The 19894-nt window shown below is 46.6% G+C and overlaps 1 protein-coding gene across 6 annotated transcripts; it reads right to left on the bottom strand.

Annotated features, from left to right (window-relative positions):
• Positions 1 to 962: 962 nt before the first annotated feature.
• Positions 963 to 19658, bottom strand: LOC107212919 (transient receptor potential cation channel subfamily V member 2-like). 6 transcript variants are annotated; one of them, XM_033518837.1, is made up of 22 exons: positions 19340 to 19658; positions 18988 to 19150; positions 18613 to 18731; positions 17474 to 17769; positions 16728 to 16861; positions 16165 to 16317; positions 15433 to 15573; positions 14324 to 14622; positions 13759 to 13935; positions 13184 to 13342; positions 12972 to 13067; positions 12407 to 12477; positions 12011 to 12176; positions 11226 to 11292; positions 10839 to 11146; positions 10418 to 10536; positions 9893 to 9987; positions 4436 to 9201; positions 4226 to 4350; positions 3329 to 3506; positions 3004 to 3126; positions 963 to 2668 (listed from the first exon to the last, which is right to left on the bottom strand). In XM_033518837.1, exons 4-18 carry the CDS (start codon positions 17710 to 17712, stop codon positions 9071 to 9073), a joined length of 2355 nt encoding a protein of 784 aa, XP_033374728.1. In that variant the 5' UTR covers positions 17713 to 17769; positions 18613 to 18731; positions 18988 to 19150; positions 19340 to 19658; the 3' UTR covers positions 963 to 2668; positions 3004 to 3126; positions 3329 to 3506; positions 4226 to 4350; positions 4436 to 9070. The 6 variants fall into 6 exon arrangements, with proteins under 6 accessions (XP_033374728.1, XP_033374727.1, XP_033374726.1 ...); XM_033518836.1 differs by having other exon boundaries at positions 3004 to 3506; XM_033518835.1 differs by lacking the exon at positions 3329 to 3506.
• Positions 19659 to 19894: the final 236 nt, after the last annotated feature.

Raw genomic sequence — 19894 nt, 5'->3', positions numbered from 1 at the left:
CCCTCTCAAAGTCTCCTTTTTTACAAACCCAACAAGGACACCCTGGAATGGTTTTATTCTGCCTTCCAGACTCTGCAGAAAGTGACCTGACAATTTGCAGTGCTTCAAGTTATTAAGATGGAAATTTTGCTGGAATGTTCCCAGGCATCCTTTCAACCCCTTTTTTTCCCCTCTAATTGAATAAAGTGATGCACTGTAATTGAATAGTCTTAAAACCCACTTGGTAAGGCCTGCAGTGAATGCTTATCTGACATCAAGGTGTGTTCCTCAGTCACAATGGTGCTAATTTCATTTATGCTTTAAAAAGAAAAAAAAAAAAAAAAAAGGATGGATAAAACCACATTATTTTTTGCCTGCCTTGGTCCTTTGTTTCTGTGATTTGAGAATTGATTTTGGCTTTACAGGAGGGATGGGGCAGTGTCAGGAATTAATGCCAGGAGAGGTGACAGCCCCCAAGGGGGACCTGGTGCACTAATGCTGGAGATTCTGAAAGCTGAAACCTCAGAATGTTTCCCTGCAAACCAATTTGATCATCTGTGAACAGGTAGTAATTTTCATTAATCAAAATGTAAAGCTTCTACCTCCCCCCAAAACTGGACATTAAATTAATATAGAAACCTTTGCTTTAAACTGTGCTGGCAAGGAAGTGCAGCTGCCAGAGCTAAACCCTCATTTCCTTTTAAAAAGATGCTCTCTGATTAAAAAAAAAACACAGAAAAAATATCATGTACTAATCAGCCCTCATAAATTTTAATGGGAGGATGGTGACAAAAAAGGAATTGAAATAGTAAATTTCCCCTAATCAAGTTAAATGCCCTGAACATGTTTTCATCTGTGTGAAAGCTTTACTTGGAACAGAGCTGGATTATGTATTTTATAGATCTGCTCTCCCTGCTGAGGAAAGGATGCCAGAACCCAGTTTGCCCCTTCAGAAAACACAAGTTTTTTAATACACACAAATATATTTTTATGATTTTTAATATTTATGACTTTTAATACATCAAAATTAGAGCCTTAAAGGGTGCTCCATCTTTCACTGAAATAAGGAAATTTGAACAAAGCTAAAATTATTCTAAGGGAGGGAAAGACTTTTCACATGGATCCAAAGGCTTTAGGAGAGTGACAAGAGCAAGCCTAGTTTTGTGTAATTATTGGTAAATCAGATGGATTCCAAGTAGGAATAGGTCAAAGTAGATTTTATGGTGAAGCCAGCAACCCTCTCTTGGAAGCCCTCACTTTCATCCAAGTGCCAAATCTCTAAAAATTTTGCCTATTTTGATGGAGAAGACAGATAAATTATGGATTACCCTGTGAATACTCTGTAACTCACCAGGGTGCTGTTAAAATATGTATTTTTTGCTCATTCTGGGAATATGAGACATTATGTGCAGGCATATGCAAATGATCTCTTGCCTTGAGAAGCTGAATGAGAAGGAAGAGCAGCTCTGGCCTCAGTGTAGAAAGAATGAAGAGCAGCTGCTCAGAGTATCATTCAGAGGCAAGGAAAAAGGGAAAATAGTAATTTCTGCCCAATTCTGCAGTTCCAGACTGCAGCAGTTAATGGTGCTGCTGGTTGGCCACAGTGCCCAGCAGGGATGAGGCTGCCAAGGGAGAAGGAATTCTCCTTAGAGCTGAATAAAAACAGACTGGAAATTTAACTCAGCCTGGGACTGCTCCCATAAAACAAATTAGGTACAAATAGCCCAATAAAAGTTTGGGAGTCTTAAAGAAGATAAATCCAGTATTTAGGTTCTCCTCCTAACAAGTGGAATGCTCCTTCCCTTCCCTGGAGCTCATTGCAAAGTTTGTTTAAGTAGTAAATCACTTGGTGGCTGTGCTGGGTTTCCTCTCAACTGAGAGCTGAGTTTCCTCTCAACCTCACCTCCACTGGCACCTTCCTCAAATGCAGATTTTTGGGGGTGTTCAGGAGAAGAGTTGTCACACAGTCATCTCCACTGTCATATTTATGGTCACTTCAGTGTGGCCCCCACTGATTCCTTCCTAGGAACAGACAGAAAAAGGGGTTTTATTTCATGAGAGGCCTGGAGCATCCTGGTTCTTGGAAGTTTTGGGAATTACTCTCCAAATCCTTTCACACACAGGACAATGCAACAGCCCAATTAATTATTCAGTAGTCTTCAGGGTGTGTAGGAAAATGCTTCCTTTTCAATCTCAAAGGCAGACCCTTCCATACTTTATATAACATTTTATCATTCAAGGTTGACTTGCAGCACTGTTGGACTTGAGCAGCTCCTCAGCCAATCTGCAGGGTGGATTTTCACAATGAAGTGTTGCCTTCTGTTAAATGTAGACTGAGCAGCTCCTTGTGCAGTGCTCTGCTGTTCATCTGTTCCTAATGAAATGCCAGAATTGGCATTTTTAGGATGATTATTGTTGTTTAAATCTTGGTCTGTGCTCTGGAGTTTCTTGGGACAGCCCCAGAGATGAAGCACTGCATGAATGGGATGTTACTGAAGGATGAATTGCAGGGAAAGTCAAAAAACACCACTGAGGGTTTGGAGAAAATGCCTTTTGCACAAAGATGATGTTTTGTATGAGCTCTAAATGCAAAATCTGGAGAGTGCCACTCCTCAGACTCACTGAATCTTATTGTCAAAGGCAAACGAGCAGTGCAGATGGTCTTGTTGCTGCAGCCCTTGTGAGGGCACTGAAAGCAAACACAAATCAGGTCACATTAAACAATTCTCATTTTCCTAAGGTAGATTCAGAATATCTTTACGTGCACACAAGCAAAATTCCCAAGAATTAAAACTAAAAGACTCTAGTGCTGAGTTCAGCTCCCAGGAAAAGGTTTATAAGAAACAACATTAAAAAAAAAATCTTCACTGGGGTCAAGGTCTTGGTAAAGAAACTCCAGTTCTTTGCCCCTGGATTGCCATAGGATAAAATCATCTCCCAGTGATGAGAAGTTTTTCTTAAATTAATATTCAAGTTGAAGAGCACAGCTTTGCAGAGATGAGATTTATTCCTTTTTCTACTTACCAATAAATATCTCCTGTCTGTGGCTGATGTTCCTGGAGAAGTTCAATGATAATTAACAATGAGATGTTGTGTGCAGAGGTACTCAGCAATGCTGACCAACACTCCAGAATCTCATGAATTATTCTTAGGAAATAAATGTACAACAACATCAGAATCCCTGAGGGCACTGCAGCCACAGTCATTAATGTTCATTACTGCTCAGTGCTGAATGTTGTCCCCACTTCTGTGTCCTCTGCTTTATGAACACCTAATTAAATATTTAATTGTGGTAAAGACTCCTAATTGCTACTAAAGCAGCAACTTGTCCAGAATTCCCAGTTTTTACCTTGCTGAGACACTGGTGAAGCTCAGATTGTATCAAAACACAATTTTGCTGCAACAGTGCTGTTATTTTGGAAAATTAGGATTCTCTCAGGGATGAATCTCATTCTGGCGAGACAGGGAACAGCTGGTCTTGAGTTAGTCAGTGAAGAGCAGATAAGGAACAGAAACAAATTTTGGGGCTGAAATATTACAGGGAAAATGTTTTAAGGAAGTCTGGCAGCAAGAGCAAGAACTGCTCAGTGTTTCCATGCTGTGTCACCTGGACCAGGCTGGCCTATTTACAGCAGTTCCAGTTTCTGCTGGGAATGTTCAGAACACACAAAATCCCAAGAGCCTGAAGGAGCAGACAGCCAAAATACACCAATATGGGCAGAGTTTCAGGATTGAACATGGTATTTATGTTTCCATGAGATAAACACACTATCTAGCGGTTCCAACTCTCTATCTAGAGTTTGTTTTCAAATCCAAAATGCAAGGAGAAAATCAAATCCATCTGCCCTGCCTCTGTCTTTGTGAACTCCACAGGGCACTCAGCTGACAGGGGTCTGATTGAAAATGAGTGACAGTATGGAAATAAATTTATTTTTGTATAAATAACCTAAATTATCAGTGCTGAACTGCAGACATCAAAGTCTTCTCAGATCTTCATCTGTGTTAATTCATGTTCATTATCTCATACTTGTCCAGATCTTTAGACATACAAGGCAAAACCCTTTGTAGCTTGGACTGAAGGGTTTATATTTTAGATAATTTCTATCACTGGGAAAGATTTTTTTTTTTAACATCCCTCTGATGCTGAATTAAAAATAGAATAATGACACATTGCATGGAACATAGATTCTATATTTGTCTTTAAAACATTTCCCCAGCACACTAAAAAACAACATTTATTACCTACCAGAGAGCAAAATCATGTCCTCCAGAGATCCTGCAGTGTCCTGGAGACCAACAGGGAAATCAAAGATTGTCCCAAGGAGAGGTCACCTGCACATTGGAGTGGCTTTTCAAGGTGAATGAACCAGCCTAGAAAACATCAGAGAAGGATTTATAGCAAATGTAGCACTCTTGTATTAAAAAATGTAAAATACATCTTACTGCATGATCTTACCTTAAAGCAACTGAGGGGGTTCCCAGGCTGCTCCAGAGCAGGATCCATCCCTGTCCTCATCCTGTGACAGGAAAAAGCCACGAGAGGGTGCCTGTTGTGTGAATCCTGATGTGCCCTGGCCGCTGCTTCCTGCTCCCAACCACCCTGAGCAGATTCCAGCAGAGCACCAAAGGCTTTCCTTCTGGGCTGTCCAAAACGACACAATTCACTTTTATCCTGGATATTGGCACGGATCCTGTAGGATCTCTTGTTTTCTGCATGGCCCCAGCAGCAAAGGGTGTGGAGTTAACTCTTCTTTTTCTTGTTTTTCATGGTCAACCCAAGCAAGTTTGAGTTGCACGGAAGTGCCTGGCAGGGCAAGGGCTGCACCAACAAATTCCTGCACACAGGTAAAAAATCAGGATTTTACCACACTGGGATAAAAGCACAACTTAGGGACAGAATTTATTTATTTCTTTATTTCTCTCCAATTTTCTAATGACTAAGCCAGGAGCTCTGGCTGCAGCCTGCAGTCCTCTACCATACAGGGAGAGCACATCCAGCAGGGAGCACGAAGCAGGAATATTTTATTTGTCACTACTTAGGCATGGTTGGAAAATCCCCAGCACAGAGTGTTTACGCTGCCAGTGTTTTCACCTCTGTCTCCAGGCAATGGACGTAAACCCTTCCTCCTTCCCTCAAACAGCATCAAACACAGCTCCAGCAAGGAGAGCATCTGTCAGCCCATGAGGCTTCACATCCATGGGCAGAGCTCTGATCCCAAATAAAACCCAACCTGTGCTCCAGAAAGAGACAAGCAGCCCTTTTGCTGGAATTCTCTATATATAGCTTTGCAGAATTAGTGTCCTTTGCAGCAGTAAAGGCAATTTTTAGAACAGAATTTCACATATCTACTTATATGTGGATCGATTCTTATTATTTATTTTATTCCAGCTATCCTCAGGGACAGATCCTGTAACCAGTTTAGCAGCAGCAAAATCATTATTCAACAATCTGACAGCAGAAAAAGGAATAGCACAGCTGGCGACCTCCCACCCTGTGACCCATGAGAGCAGAACAGAAATACAGCACAGCCCAGTTAGCTGAACTTTTCCCACTCTTTTTCCAAATTTCATGATTCCTTCCAATGTAGTTGCTGCAGAGGTAAAGCACTGTAAGCTTGGGATGAACAAAAGGAAATGGCTCTGGCACTCTTCAGGTTCATTCTTGTCCTAATGGATGAAGGTTTTAATCCAGAGGGTTCCAAAATAGCAGAATTATTTTTTTCTGCAATGATGTAGTCACTGACTTCAGTGTTGGAGATGTGAACACCAACAAAACCACCCCTGTCAGCTGCTGCTAGCTCTTCTAACCAGTGAAATAGAGACATGGCTCTCTTTGCCCAGAAAATCTTCTCCAAGGATTCTCAGAAAAGAGACAACAACCCCCATAGGCACTTTCTAGCTACTTCCAACTCTCCTCTGTGTGTTTAACATTTGACAACAATCCTCACAGCCCAGAAATGCTGTAACACTCCACATGACACAAATCTGAGCTGAAAGAAAAGATTATGGCCAAAGAGGAAGCAAGAAAAACCCCTCTTGCACCGAGTTCTGTTCCTCCCACGAGGCAGCCACAGCTGTGTCTTTCTGAGCCTTTGCCTGGTCCTGTCTGGCCCCAGGTTTGGGGTTTTTTTGTGCTGCAGAAGCAGATGTGAGGCTGCAACGTAGAAGTTTTATTTTCAATTTTTTTCCCCCAAAAAAACAAACAAAATAAAATGTTGTTTTGGTCACAGAGCAATAAAGGAAAATTTCTTGAGCACAGCAAAGCCCAAAAGTGAGAGGCAGCCCCAGGAAGAGTTCAGCTGCAAACTCCACCAGCTGCAACCCTTCCACCCAAGCCCTGGGCCACTCCTGGGACTTAAGGAAAGCATCTGGTCTTTGTCGGGGCCCTGGGGCTGTCACATTTCAAAGGCTCCCTCTGTGAGCTCCAGAGGCAATGGAAAATATGTTCAGTTGCAAGTGGGGTCACAGGGGGATGGAGTGAGAGGGAATCAGCTCATGGATAAAGCTCCCCGTGCTGGCTCCAGCTCCAGAGCAGCCTTTGGAAAAACAGATGGGAAAAAAACCCAAATGTGCAAAGCATCTGAGGAACAAGGATGGTTTGATTCCATCTCTGCCCATGAGGAAAACAGGGAATTGGGAGCCACACAGAGCAGACACGGAGTTTCTTTTAGGAAAATTGCAGAGATAAGCTGTGAGAGAGCTCTGTGAGGTGGGGAGAGCTCAGAGCCTTGTACAGAGGGCACAAGAGCAATGACCAGGCAAAGTGTGCTGGGGTAAAGGAGGGGTTTGGATGCCCAAGGTTCATTTCCCACCCTGCCAGGGGCCAAGGAATTCTGACCAAAACATATCCAGAGGGTTTGAGCAGCCCTGGAACTTCTGGGAAGCGCTGGGAGCTGCTGGTGTCTGATCATGGCAGGGCTGGGCCTCCAGAGTCTCTGTGCTTTAGACAGAGGAAGGAAACTGCAGCTGCTCCTCCACTTGTGAGAGGTTTTTTTGTTTAGTCAGAGCCCTGCAAAGCCTTCCCCTCTGCACAGGAAGGGGTTCTCATGCAGCAGGGTTTACCTGTCAGAGGCAGAAGGGAGAGGACAGCTCACCTGTTGAGGAGTTCTTGTGAAAATGACTGAAGGGTTTCCTGACAAAACATTCTCATCTGTTAAGAGTGGACCCCAAAATCCTGGGGGCCTGCTACCCATCATCCTCCATCCATGAGGCTGCTGGGCTGGGGTGTGCCTGGGAAGCTCTGGGGATGCCAAAGTCCTGCTTCACAGCAGAACTTTCCTGATGCAAATCAAAAGATTTCACTGCCAAGCTTAAAAAGAGAAGCAGGTTCAAGGAATGGCTGAAGAGGAAGGTGATGCTGAAAGCTGCCAGAGCCCACAGCTTCCCCAAACTACCAGCAAGATCATTTATTAGGATTCCAGACAGGGATGGCAGATCTGATCCTGCATTTCTTTTGAACCTCCAAGTGTCCCTGCCACAGCAAAGCACCAAGCACAGCGATAGATTTATCATATGCCAGATGAGCCTTCCGTGCAATATGAGCACCTTGCCAAATCTTGGGAACACTTAGGACAAGGCCATAGATGGAAAAAGCAGCTGAAGGCTTCACAAAGCAAGAAAACAACAGAAGCTGGAGCAAGAAAAGTCAGTTCCCACTCAGAGTCCCAGCACTGGAGGAGGAATTGCCCAACATGGAGGGGAGAGAACCCATTGAAGTGCAGGGAATAAATTTTCAAACAAGGTTTTGCTGCCTGTCACATGCATGCAGTGAGGATTTAGATGATGGTCTCCAAAAGGAAAACCTCCCAGCCTCACTCAGAGTGGAATTGAGACAGAGATCTCAGGTTGCATAGTTTATCTCACTGCAGCTTTCCTGGGATTCTCACCAACCTTTCCCTGGACTGGAAGGTGCATCCAGTGCAGCATCAGCTGCTCTGTGCTCAGATGTGGCTGCACAAACTGACACGAGACCATGGACAACAGGAGTTAACTCCCACAGCAGTAACCAGGAATCTGATAAGAGCTTACACCGATAAGATCCACACTGATAACACCTTCTCTCCCTTTCTGGGAAAGGCAGAAGCTCTAAAAAATATCCAAAAATGAACGTTTTCAATTCAGTATTGAATTAAGTACACTTGCTGTATTGTTTACAGAAATTTTACACGTTGAAATTTTACTGTTAAATAGAGTGAAAAGTGAGACAGCTCATTTTTATCTCTTTTCCTACAGAGTTTACAGTGGGCTGCCCCTCCTGCCTGAGGCTGGGTGCAAGTCACAAAAATTAAGAGGTCCTTGCAGACATTTGCAGCAAGACAGGATGCCCATCAAGAGTAACAGGAAGCAAAAACCACACAAAAAATGTTTGTCCATCAGTCTCTCAGGGGCCATGAGCAGGATTCTGCTGCTGTTTATTACAGAGGCAAAGCAACCCGTGAAAAACAGAAGTCCCAGAAATCCACCACACAAAGTTTCAGGTCCAGGAAATCCACATCACTTCCTGTGCTTTTAAGCAAATGTACAAAGAATTTCGTTCTAAAAGTGTGAAATGGGGATCCTGACGTGGATTAACCACGGAGCACAGCAGGTGCTGCCACAGACTGCACGCTCTGGCTGCCTGCAGGGTCAGCGTTTGTCCACTCACATCTCACACCAGCACAGGAGACAACTCCACCCTCAGCAGCTTCTATGACTCTACAACACTATTTATTCCAAAGCACTTCAGTGCAATCCCTTGTGACAAAAGAATAGCCTGAGCCATCCTCAGCCAGCTCATTCCATGGGCATTATCCGTGAGCATTATCCTTGCACAGCTCAGAGAGCTCTGCCTTCCCCACTGCCCCGGGAGCTTGCTCCCACCTCTTGATCTTTAGGCATAGTAATAAGAAAGTGTCAGGCAGAGAAAGTCGAGTAAAAATTGTTTCTTCAGAGGAAATTAATCATTAAAGTGCATGACAATACTGAAAGCCACAGGCTGAACCACAGTCCTCCACAAAATGCACTTTGCTACTGACAATGCCTTCAGTTCTTCCAGCTGCTGGAGGAAGAACTCCTCTGAAGATGGAGGCAAGGCTGCAGCTCAGAAAAGCTGTCAAAACTCTCTGCTTTGTCCCTGCAGAGGCACCATCTCTGTGGCTGGTGGCTGTGGCTGCAGCAGGGACTGCTCCTCTGGGGCAGCTGCTCGGGGTGGTTTCTGTGCTGGCCGTTTCCAGGACCTGGTCTCTGCAGCAGGGGACACAAGAACAGCCCTTCATCAGCAGGAAGCTGACAAAGGGACCCAGCTTTAGAAGGGTGAAGGCTCAGGGAACACCCAACACACACCACAGAATGTTTTAAGCACTGCAACCTCCCCAGTCCTGGAAAACTGGCACCCAGGAGGAATCTACACTGGAGGTTCTGCCCAGCTGGACAAAATCTTTCTAACAGAGTAACTGCTCTGTTTCCCACCCAGTTCCTTCCCAGCTCTACCAAGGGAAGCAAATGGAAAGTTCTCTGGCAGAATTTCACAAGGCTCACAGAGTTAATGTCCAAATTCAGGCTCTAAAAGCCCTGTGATTTTAACATGTGCAGGATGACTGGGCCCAAATTTTACCTTTCCTAGGAAAAGCACCATTTTGGGCTGCTGAGCCAGAAATAAGAGCAGCCCTTGCTTTTTCTCTGCAGCATTTCCTGCCCATTTCTCCCACAGCTAAATAGGAATGGCATCTCCTTCCTCCTTGGTGTGCTCCCAAACCCTATCCAGGTCCAGACCTAAATCTTTATTTTCTCAGCTCACAAGTGATGCTGCTGCAGGGAAGCAATTTCAAGTTGGCCTGCCTGGAATTCTGTTGCTAAAGACATAATATGGCAAGAGCAGTTTTCTGAGCAGGAAGCTAAAGGGATACTGCAGACCTTTCTTCATGATTTAATTTACCTTCTGGATTTATTTCTGAATCACTGGTGCTTCCAGGTTCTTCCTTCAGAACTCCCACATCCTTTGCCCAATCTGTCCATTTAATTTCCTCTACTCTGGAGAGACAAAAATGCAACAAGACTCTGATGCCTGGAATGCAGCATCTCACTGTCCTTGCAGTCTCCCAGCCCAGCTCATCCTGCCAACCCTGATGGTTTGGCTGTAGCAGCAGCACCTTACAGAGCTTTTTATTTGAGCAAAGAACTTCTGTAATCAAAGCTCCATGAGGTAAAATATCTTCTCTCCCTGCACATTGTCCACTGGTTTGGTTTCAAACTCTCCAGTTCAGGGAATGTTCTTAGTACAAAAGTGACAATGCTGGAGGATCAGTTTACTCTCAAACCTCCAGCCTGGCAATCACCAACAGATCTGGATGTTCCCAGGAATGCTGAGTGAGTGCTGAAATTCCCTGTGGTGGTCCAGGGTTAGCAGTGCTGCTCAGCTCCAGCCCTGGAGTGTGAGGGGGGAATGGAGCATCTGTCTTACCTGAAACACCACCTCTCATCTTTCTTATTGAGCCCCACTGACATGAAGCAGCCAGATCTCCTCTTCCCACCCTGGCGCCACAGCCAGGCCTTCTCTATTTCTAGAATAGCAATTGCCCTCTGGAAGAACAAAACCCAGGTCAGAGAGAAACCAGAAACAGAAAAGGGCACAGAGAGAGCCCAGCCCAGCCTTTCCATTCAATCTTCCCCACCCAGAAACTCCTTGGACTTGGAGAATCACTGTAGAACCTGACCCTGAGGTGCTCCTGAAGTACTGCCTCAAGTTACCTGTGCACATGGACCATGCAGAGTTGTAAATCCACCCAAAAATGCCCTCCCAGGGTGACAACTTTATCTAAAAGCTGAGCTTAGGCACTGCCACCTCTGACTCCTTGAGAGCCCAGCAGAGCTTTGGGCCTCACCTGCAGCTTCCAGACACTCTTACTGTAGCCAGAAATATCCGTGACAGTCTCGCTCATGAGGGCAATCAGCATGTTGAGCAGCAGGATGTAGGTGAGGATCACAAACAGCAGCAGCAGCAGCATGACAAAGTATCTGAACCTCGTGTGCTCCTGGAAATCCAGGTCTCCCATGCCGATGGTGATCTTGAAGAGCTCCAGGGAGACGCTGAGCAGCCCCCCGTACATGGCGTGGCTCCCCGCGCTCTCCAGCTGAGCCAGGGACTTGTTCTGGGACACTGAGGGGGCATCACCCAACAGAGTCACCAGAGCTGTGAGAAAAACACAATCTGAGTCCTCTGGAAAGTGCTTTTTGCAGCTCAGCCCACACATAACCCAGAGAGGGCTCACCTGCAGCAAAGCCAAACAGGAAGATCATATAAACCAAGAGGAAACGCAGCAGGTCTCTCATGATGGTCTGAAACACAAAGCAGGGGGAAGTGCTGTCCTTTAGCTCACATGAAATCACCAGGATGATCTCCCACTTAACAAACCAGCCCTCAGGAACACTGTCAGTAAGGTTTGCACCTTTCATCCAGTTTTAAAAACTACATATATAAATTACATATATATATATATAAAATATATTACATACATATATATTAAAAAATTTAATATATGTTAAATTACTTCCACAGGTAAATAATATCATTGGCAGCTTTATCTGACAGTACTATGAACTTCTTTGTTGCTCTGTTAGTAAGAATAATTCTTTGAAACAAATGGTTCCCCACCATGGCTGTTTCCAAATAGTTTCAATAGACAGACACCCCTCTCCTTTCCATCTCCATTGGCTTTACACAAATGGTGACCAGAATTGTTCCCTGGCACCTCACTTCACCTCTGCTTTGCCTTTCTAGCCCCAGGTTCCTATGTAGATCTGGAAACACTTCTCAGGCTCAGCTGAGCAGCTCCAGGGAGCCCCCTCAGGTTTTCAGTGCTCCTTTGGAGTTGGTTTATGGCACACAGGTGTCAGCTGCTGTCACCTGGGATGCTCAGGGGTGCCAAATGAGGGATCTGCTGCAGCTGAAGACACTGATCTAACCTCTTTCTGCAACATCTGTGCTTCCACAGGACAATTCCAGTTCCTCACACCCCAAAAGCTTTCCCTGCAGAGGTTTTCCCCCAGCACTGACCTTCTGGATCATGACGCTGTAGATGCCAGTGCGCTGGAAGCCGCGGGTGTAGTACAGGGTGTTCACCCACCCCAGGAGCAGGGAGAACACCATCACTGCCACGTAGTTCTCCGAGCTGGCCCCATACAGGACTGCTGAGAGCAGCAAGGAGAATGCCTGGATGAAGCTGGAGAGCAAACAAAAGGAAGAGGCAGTGAGTCACCTCAGCAAAAAGGGCCCTGGCAGATCTGCTTGGCAGGGAAACCCGGCTGAGGAGGCTGCAAGGAGCAGGCAGAGCCCACCCTGCAAAGGCCACCAACAAAGGCTCAGCACAAGGGGCAGCAGCAGGAGAAGGCAGCAGGGGTGGAGTGGCAGAGGATCTGTTTTTCTGTGGCAGTGCCACCCCCCAGGACATACATCAGGATCTCGATGCAGCTGTCAGAGCACATGGTCTTCAGGGACTGGCGTCTCCTCCGCAGGTACAGGCTCTGGGGGAGAAAACCAACTCATCATTCATCAGAACCAGGACAGAGAGAGGGAGCCCTGTCCTGCCCAGGGAAACACTTTGCTCCATGTGCTTCTCTCCTTTCATCTTCAAGATCCCAGATTTTATCCCTCCCAGATGAAACAAAGTCCTCATTTATAAAGGGCAATGATAAACAAGGGCTGAATCATGGCTCAGCCCAATGTCTTTATTAATAGCCTGCATTAAATGCCAGGGATGCATTTTAATACCATAAATCACAGAAGTCTCTCAGAATTATTTGCTGTTGTGGAACAGTGATCCCCCTTGCCCAGCAACCCGGCTTGTGCTGCCCCTGTCACTGCCAGATCACACCAAGTGTTCAGGGCAGGATCCCTCCTGCAGGATCCCTCCTGCACATCCTGGTGTCAGGAGAACAGATTCTGCTGCCTCCATGCCAGTGGTTGGCTCCTTTTTGTCTCCTGCCTTACAAAGAAACCAGACAAGAGATCCCCCTACCTGAGCAAAGATCAGGTAAATGCCTCCCAACAAGATAATGATCAGGCCAGAGACCCACAGGAAGCCTCCAGCTGTGAACTCCACTGGAAAGGAAGGCTGCAAGACAAAACCAAAAACACCCAAAGCCGTGGAGATTGTCATCACTGCCTCTGCCTACCACCCACAACTTGTAAACTCTGCTCCATCCATCCAGACAAAAAGACTGGACCTACCTTTACCCTTAGGGGCTGATAGTATGCAATGGCTGTAAAGATGATCATGAATGACAAGTAGGAGGCAAAGCTGAAGTAGAATCTCTTGGAAGCAAATGTTTCCCATTTTTCCTGGAGCAGTTTGTTCAGTGGCTCCAACACCACCATCTTGTACCGATTCTGTGGGGAAACAAGCAACCAGAATGCACCTAGGAATGTGAATTCACCAGAGGATTGTCTTTTTAAGGGTTGGAGCTGAGTGGCTTCACCTGGGGAGCTGTTAAGGGGCTATTCAGTCAGGGTTTTTGTGTGAAAAATAACAAATATTGCATAGAAGTCACTTCATTGAGGTATTTGAAGAAACAGAGGCTTAAGACAACCAAAGGATCAAAAATTCTCTCAAATTATCAATGGTCAAAGCCACGCCAAGCAGACTCTGAATAACAAAATCTGCAAACATCCACATGAACAATCTCTTTTTTCAGACAAATTATCTCCTAAAAGCCCACATTAACTTGAAACGTTATAATTATTCAGCAGCACTATAGTAAAGGGACAGAAAAAGCCCAGTGTTTGAGCTGTGGTGAGAGGCTCACCGGGGTGTCACTGCTGTAGGCCAGGATCTCCAGCACAGAGTTCTCCTCGAAGCTGTCCAGGGAGGACAGGTCATAGAGGGACACGTGGATGGGGCCGTAGGTCCACTCGGTGAACTTGCGGGACAGGTGGCGGTACAGGGGCTCCTTGATCTCCCTCTGGATGATGTGCCTGAAGATCTGACACAGACAGGAGAACGTTCCCGTGGGGCAGAAGGACACGGCGTTCCCAGAGCAGCTCCCCACACCTGGGTTTGTGCATCAGCAAACAGCTGGATCTAAAGCAGCTGGGCTGAAAGCAGGGAAGCAAGCACATCTGGCTGTCCCAGGGGTGGAACCGCTCTCAGGGCAGGGACAGCAGCAGCAGCAGCAGCTGAGGCTCTGCAGGACACAGCTGAGGGTTGAGGTGCCCTCCTTTATGGTCACCTGGAGCTCTGCCCCTGCCAGCAGCATCACCACAGGCTGGGCACAAGGTGCCCCAACCCCAAACCCCACTGGAGGCCAAAGGTGCAAATTGCACCATCCCCGTTCCTCAGCAAGCCCAGGGCTGCCCTCTGGTCGTCTCTACCTCCACTTTGCCTGTCTTGGCAGCGAGCTGCAGGGGATTTAACCCATCATAATTCACAATCTCCTCCAGTTTGCACGTGGGGTCGAGCTTCACGCCCGCCTTCAGGATCTCCACGTAGGTTGTGCTCACAAACTTGGTGTTCTCCTCGGTGTCGTCTGCAATCATCACCAGGGCGTGGAGGACGGTGTTGCCCTGGGTGTCCTGCTCCTGCAGCCTGGCTTTCTGGTGGGGGTTGTTTAAAAGATAATCCACCACATCCAGCTGGTTGGTACAAGCAGCCAAGGAGAGGGGAAGCTCACCTGAAGAGATCAGGACACAGCACTCAGAGGGGGAACAGAAAGGGGTGAAAGAGAATTAAAGAAATGAAAAAAAGCAGTCCTAGAAGAATATGGTTAGCCCAGAGTTCTATCACTGAAATACAGAACAAGTTCTGCCCCAGTGTCTCTGAAAGGGTTTTACAATAAACAATTTTTTATTTCTGGGGCTAGCTGAAACACTTTCCCACATCTCAAACTGATCTCTCAAATCCAAACTAGCCAAGTATTGGTGTTTGTCTGAAGCCACTCAGGCAGGATTAAACACATAAACCCAAAGATGATGGAAATGCACAGTGAACACCCCAGATATGAAAGGATTCTGCCATTTAAATATGTCAAGGCCTTGATTAAAGGACACTGAAGAAGGCAACAGAGGGGCAAACCCATCTAGAATTAGTGGTATCACATGCAGCATGGCAATACAAACCCCAAAGGAACTCTCTTAGGTTGCAATGCAAGATGTAACCAAAAGTTTGTATTCCATTATCAGCTGTTAAAACCAGGAGGTTTTAACAAACTTTAGTTTGTTTGCAGTTTTAAAACTGCACTTTATTTTAGCTTTGCTATTAAATTATAGGTTGTGGTTTTTGTGGGTTTTTTTTAATTTATACATACTAGTAAAGAACTGTTATTCCTATTCCCATTCCTTTGCCTGAGAGCCCCTTAATTTCAAAACTAGAATAATTTGGAGGGAGGGGGTTTACATTTTCCATTTCAAGGGAGGCTCCTGCCTTCCTTAGCTGATATCTGTCTTTTCAAACCAAGAGAGGAACGTGTTCCACAGTGACCCACCAAAATAAAAGTAAACTCCTTCCTTCTTCTTCCTGAAGAATTCACCGTGGGCTCTGGCATGGACATCAGCTCCGTTCTCCACCAGCAGTTTCACCAAATCCAGGCTCCTTTTCTCGATGGCAATGTGCAGGGCAGTCTGGCCTAAGGGCAGAGCACACCCTGTCACTGGGCCACTGCTGGGGACAGGAGAGCACACCCTGTCACTGGGCCACTGCTGGGGACAGGAGAGCACACCCTGTCACTGGGACACTGCTGGGGACACGACTGGATGTCACCAGTGGTGGCTCCTGCTCTGCACAGCAGCTGCAGCCTCGGGGCTGGGCAGGGCTGGCTGGCAGCTGAGGCTTTTCAACAAGCCTCAAAACCATCAGAAATTCAGCAGCAGGGCAGGCAATTCCCCCAGCCTGGCACTGAGATCCCAAACAGCCCTGAGAGGATTGAGACAACCACACTGCTGCTGAAAGCACAGCCAAACAGCAGAACTCACTTAATGACAGCTGCTTCTTTTTCATTTTCACAAGTGCTTTTTATACTTTCACAAGCAAATCATCTCATTTCTTGGGTTATTAAGCATGTATCATTTCTATTTTACAGACCAAGAAGGGTATAACCAAAGGCTGAAGAAAATGCAGCAGCAGAATCAGAAATAAAAGGTGAGTGGGCTGTGTGTCAGTGCACCAGAGCCTCCAGTTCCCCTCTTTTTCCTGCTCATCTCACACAATCCTTCCTTACCTCTGTAGAAACAATCAGAGCAGGACACGTTGACAAGTGGCCTGGGGTTCTGTGTCTTCTGGTCTATCTCCAGCAAGACTGGGATTGTGTCATTCTTCCCTTTTTTTAAGTTCAGCAGGGCTTTCATTAAGCAGGTCTTCCCAGTCTTTGCATCTGGGAGGAAGAGGGCATTGAATGGGTTGTGGGTGTGTTTTGCACACAGCTGTAGTGCTTGATTCAGAACTTACCTCTGTAGGATCAAATATAATCCTCATTTTAAAGGTTTTTATCAGGATTTTTAGGATTTTTGTTAGGATTTTTAGTTATCAGGATTTTGAGATGTATCAGGATTTTTTTATCAGGATTTTTTTAGTAAAAGATTTTTAGATTTTTATTTTATCAGGATTTTTATCCTAAGGCAAAAAACCTTAGGATATATTTAATTAATGGCATTCTCCACCTTTGGGTGAGCATAAGGAAAATAAAAGACAGCAGAGGGCTGGAGAAAGCAAAGAACCGTGAGCATGTTCCCCTGCTCCCCTCTGCAAACCCTGTGAATAACAACCCCAGGAGCAGAAATCTACCTGTGTACTCGGAATTGGTGAGGAATTTGGAGTTCCTCCTTAAGTACTCCAGCAAACCATCCAGTGCCTCGGGGCTGCCCCTGACCACGGCGCTGAACAGCCGCTCCCTGTCAAAGCGATTCGGGTCCTTCTGGCTGCAGGACAAATGCAGTGTTAGCAAGTTCTGCAGAGCTGAAGTTCTGCAGAGCAGGGACAAGAGCATGCCACAAGTCCTGGTGGAACAGTGGAAGGAAGGAGGGAGACGGGAGAGTTTGTTGGGTGAGGGGGAAAAACCACTCAAGTGTTTTATTTTTGAGTCAAGGGGAAAATAGAGACAGTTATTTCCCAGAATTCTCCTAAGTGGCTGCTCTTTCCATCAGTTGGAGCTGCTCCCAGATCCAGGCTGATGTGCAGCCCTGGCAGGCATCCAGAGCAGAGAGAGGAGCCCAGGATAGCTGCAGGAGCAGAGTCAGGCCCATCCCATGCTGGGAGCTCTCTCAGGCTGGTTCCCAGCCCTGGCAGGGGCAGCTCAGAGCGACCCAAAACACACCCAGCACACCCCACACACCCGGGCACCTTCCAGAGCAGCACAGCCCTAACACCTCCCCTTTCTGCCTTTTCTACCTCCCACCACATGGCTCTAATTGTAACCCACATTGGCAATTTTAGTGTAGACTTGGGAAAATCCATAGGCTCCTGCCAGCCAGGATCAGTGTGGATCCCCTGGATCACAAACTAAATTGGTCAAATACCCAAAAGTCACTCACTTGCTGACGAGTCCTGGACGATAGTTCAGATTAATCTTCACTTTAGGGGCAAAGTCACTGCTCTCCTTCTGATAAGGTGTCTCCAAGGGTTGTGGCTCTCCTTTCCTTCCCTGTCCTGGCCTTTCTTCCCTTTTACTCAGGGCAGGTTTATCTTCCTGGATGCTGTCATCTGTTTCTAGCAATCCCATGAACCTGTTCCTCTGAGCTGGGCCTGGCTGCCCATTTGTGAATTTATCCATTGCCAGGACAGATGGTCCTGCAGATCAGCAAAGATCTTCCCTGTTGGGGCACTAAACCTGCAAGGGATGGGGAGAATTAACACAATTTCTTCACAAACCCCAAAGGAAATTCCCACGTTGACCAGGGGTCCATTGAGAGGGAGATTTGGTGAAACTCTGCACAGGAGGAGTATTTAAATAAAGGATCAGGGTCCTAAATGGGGTTCCAATAGAGGAGAAGTTCAGAAGCAGTTCATGAATCACAGACAACTTGTCTGCAGCACATCTGAAGCCCCTGTGTGGGATGACCTCACCTGCTGGCAGCAGCACAGGTTCCTGACATAAAAGGCAAGGAAAGTGGCTCTTTAGGAGTCTGTGATCGTTGTTCTTGTCACAGTGCAACCAGCACAGGCACAGCCTGGTCACCAAGTGGCCAAAAAGATAAAGGTTCACTGAGGGCCTCCTTTGGGACAGTGATAAGTTTGCCCACAGTCCCTGCTGGGAAGCTTTAGGCTGTTCAGACAGGGAAAACATCTGCACAAATTGTCTGACATTTCATCCTGAGGCAAAATGAGTGGGATCTCCCCAATATTTGGAGCTGCTGGCTCTCCATAGGAGCACAGAATTTGGGCTCCCAGCTCCAAGGCAAGCACACTCCTCCTGCCCTGCAGACACCCACAGCCCTGGGAGCCTGCACAGAGCACAGCTCCACCACATCCACTGCCCACAGAGCATCAGCAGAGCTCCCAGCCAGCCCCTTCTCTCTTCTGATGCATCCTGGACTCTGTTTTTGACTCTCTGGAGACATCTCTTCATATCTGGGTACATCTCAGACCACACCCAAGGCACACTGCCTGAAGTCAGTGTGGCCACAGACTCACCAGGTTTGTGAGGCAGAATTGAACATCCTCAGTTACCAACCTGCAGCAGAGCTCTGCTTTAACACCTCCTGCTCATTCCCATGCACTCCCTCCAAATGGTTAACAGGTTTCCTCTGAAGAGAAATTTCCCTGGCTGGGACTGCAGCCAGACTCCATAGCCTGCACCAGCAAAGAGGTAAATGGACACAGCATAAGCGTTTTGGTTTAGATCAGGGTGTGAAAAACACATTTTCAACAGAAAATGGCCACAAAACATCTTTATGCAGCTCACAGCAAGAAACCCAAGGGCTGATTTCGAGACAAACCGTTATGATAATTCAGGCACTCAGTTTAGTCTGTGCTCTAGTGACAAACATTCCTCTGCACACACCCTTTAATCCCATTTCAGACTTACTTCCCTCCCCAAAACACTTACTGGTACATCTGCCGAATCCTTTAGGAGGATATTTGCACTTCCATAACAGTTTGCTTGTGCTTTTCTGCCTTCCTCTGCCCAAAATCATTTCTCAGTTGCAGTTTCCATCTCTCTACAGCGCTCAAGAGAGTTATTTATTGTCGGTCTTGCACAGACAGAGCGTCTGGGTTAAAAGCAAGAGCAAAATGGTCCTATAAAAAAGGACCCTCTGAGGTGTCCACCCACTTTGTGCATCCCTGGGAAGCACAGGGAACACTCTCTGCTTGCCAGCTCAACTTGCACTTCTCAAGAGCCGAGTTATTTCTCCCTGAGACCTCCCCAAGCCCGACTCTCAGAAGGACACAGCACTCACCAGAAAAGTTGCTGCAAGCTCCACCCCAGAACTGATCTGACAAGGAGTTCCAAAGGATCCTTCAGAGGGGAAATGACCTCCCAGCAGAAAGCAAGTCAAGCCCCAAGAAGTGTTAACTGGCATGAAGGCAGACCCCCAATTATTTCCATCCATGGGTGAGAAGCCCTGCAGAGAAGCCCATGCTCATCCCAGCAGTGCCAAAGGCTCGGTGTGGAGCTGCTGCTGCTGCTGGTCCATGAGAGCTCCCTGGGAGAAGGAACAACCCCAGATCCTCGTGATTTACTCAACTGTGGCTTTTTGTGAAGTGAAGGAGGGCTTGCACAGGAAATGACTGGCTAGATTTCTCACTAAAGGGGAGAGCCAATGAGTGCAGTGCTCTTATATGGGAAAGCTGGCTGCCTATTGCAAATTGAGAATGTTTAACCCCTGCCTGCACATGGGGAGGTGACGCCAGTGCCTTCCACCCACAGCCTCCGTGGGGAGCACCAGGCTCCCCCAGCCCCAGCAGAAATGCCTGGGAGCAGCTGAGATCAAACTTTGTGTGGGAATCCAGGT

This window comes from Parus major, chromosome 19 (genome assembly GCF_001522545.3).
Source record: "Parus major isolate Abel chromosome 19, Parus_major1.1, whole genome shotgun sequence".
NCBI lineage: Eukaryota > Metazoa > Chordata > Aves > Passeriformes > Paridae > Parus > Parus major.
This window is presented reverse-complemented; position numbering and strand designations above follow the sequence as displayed.

Coding starts and splice junctions, on each gene's coding strand:
- LOC107212919 (XM_033518836.1), bottom strand. CDS start 17,712: ATGGATAAATTCACAAATGGGCAGCCAGGCCCAGCTCAGAGGAACAGG. Junction 15,574..16,164: donor CTCTGATTGTTTCTACAGAG/GTAAGGAAGGAT, acceptor CTCTGCCCTTAG/GCCAGACTGCCCTGCACATT. Junction 12,478..12,971: donor TTTACCTGATCTTTGCTCAG/GTAGGGGGATCT, acceptor TTTCTCCCCCAG/AGCCTGTACCTGCGGAGGAG.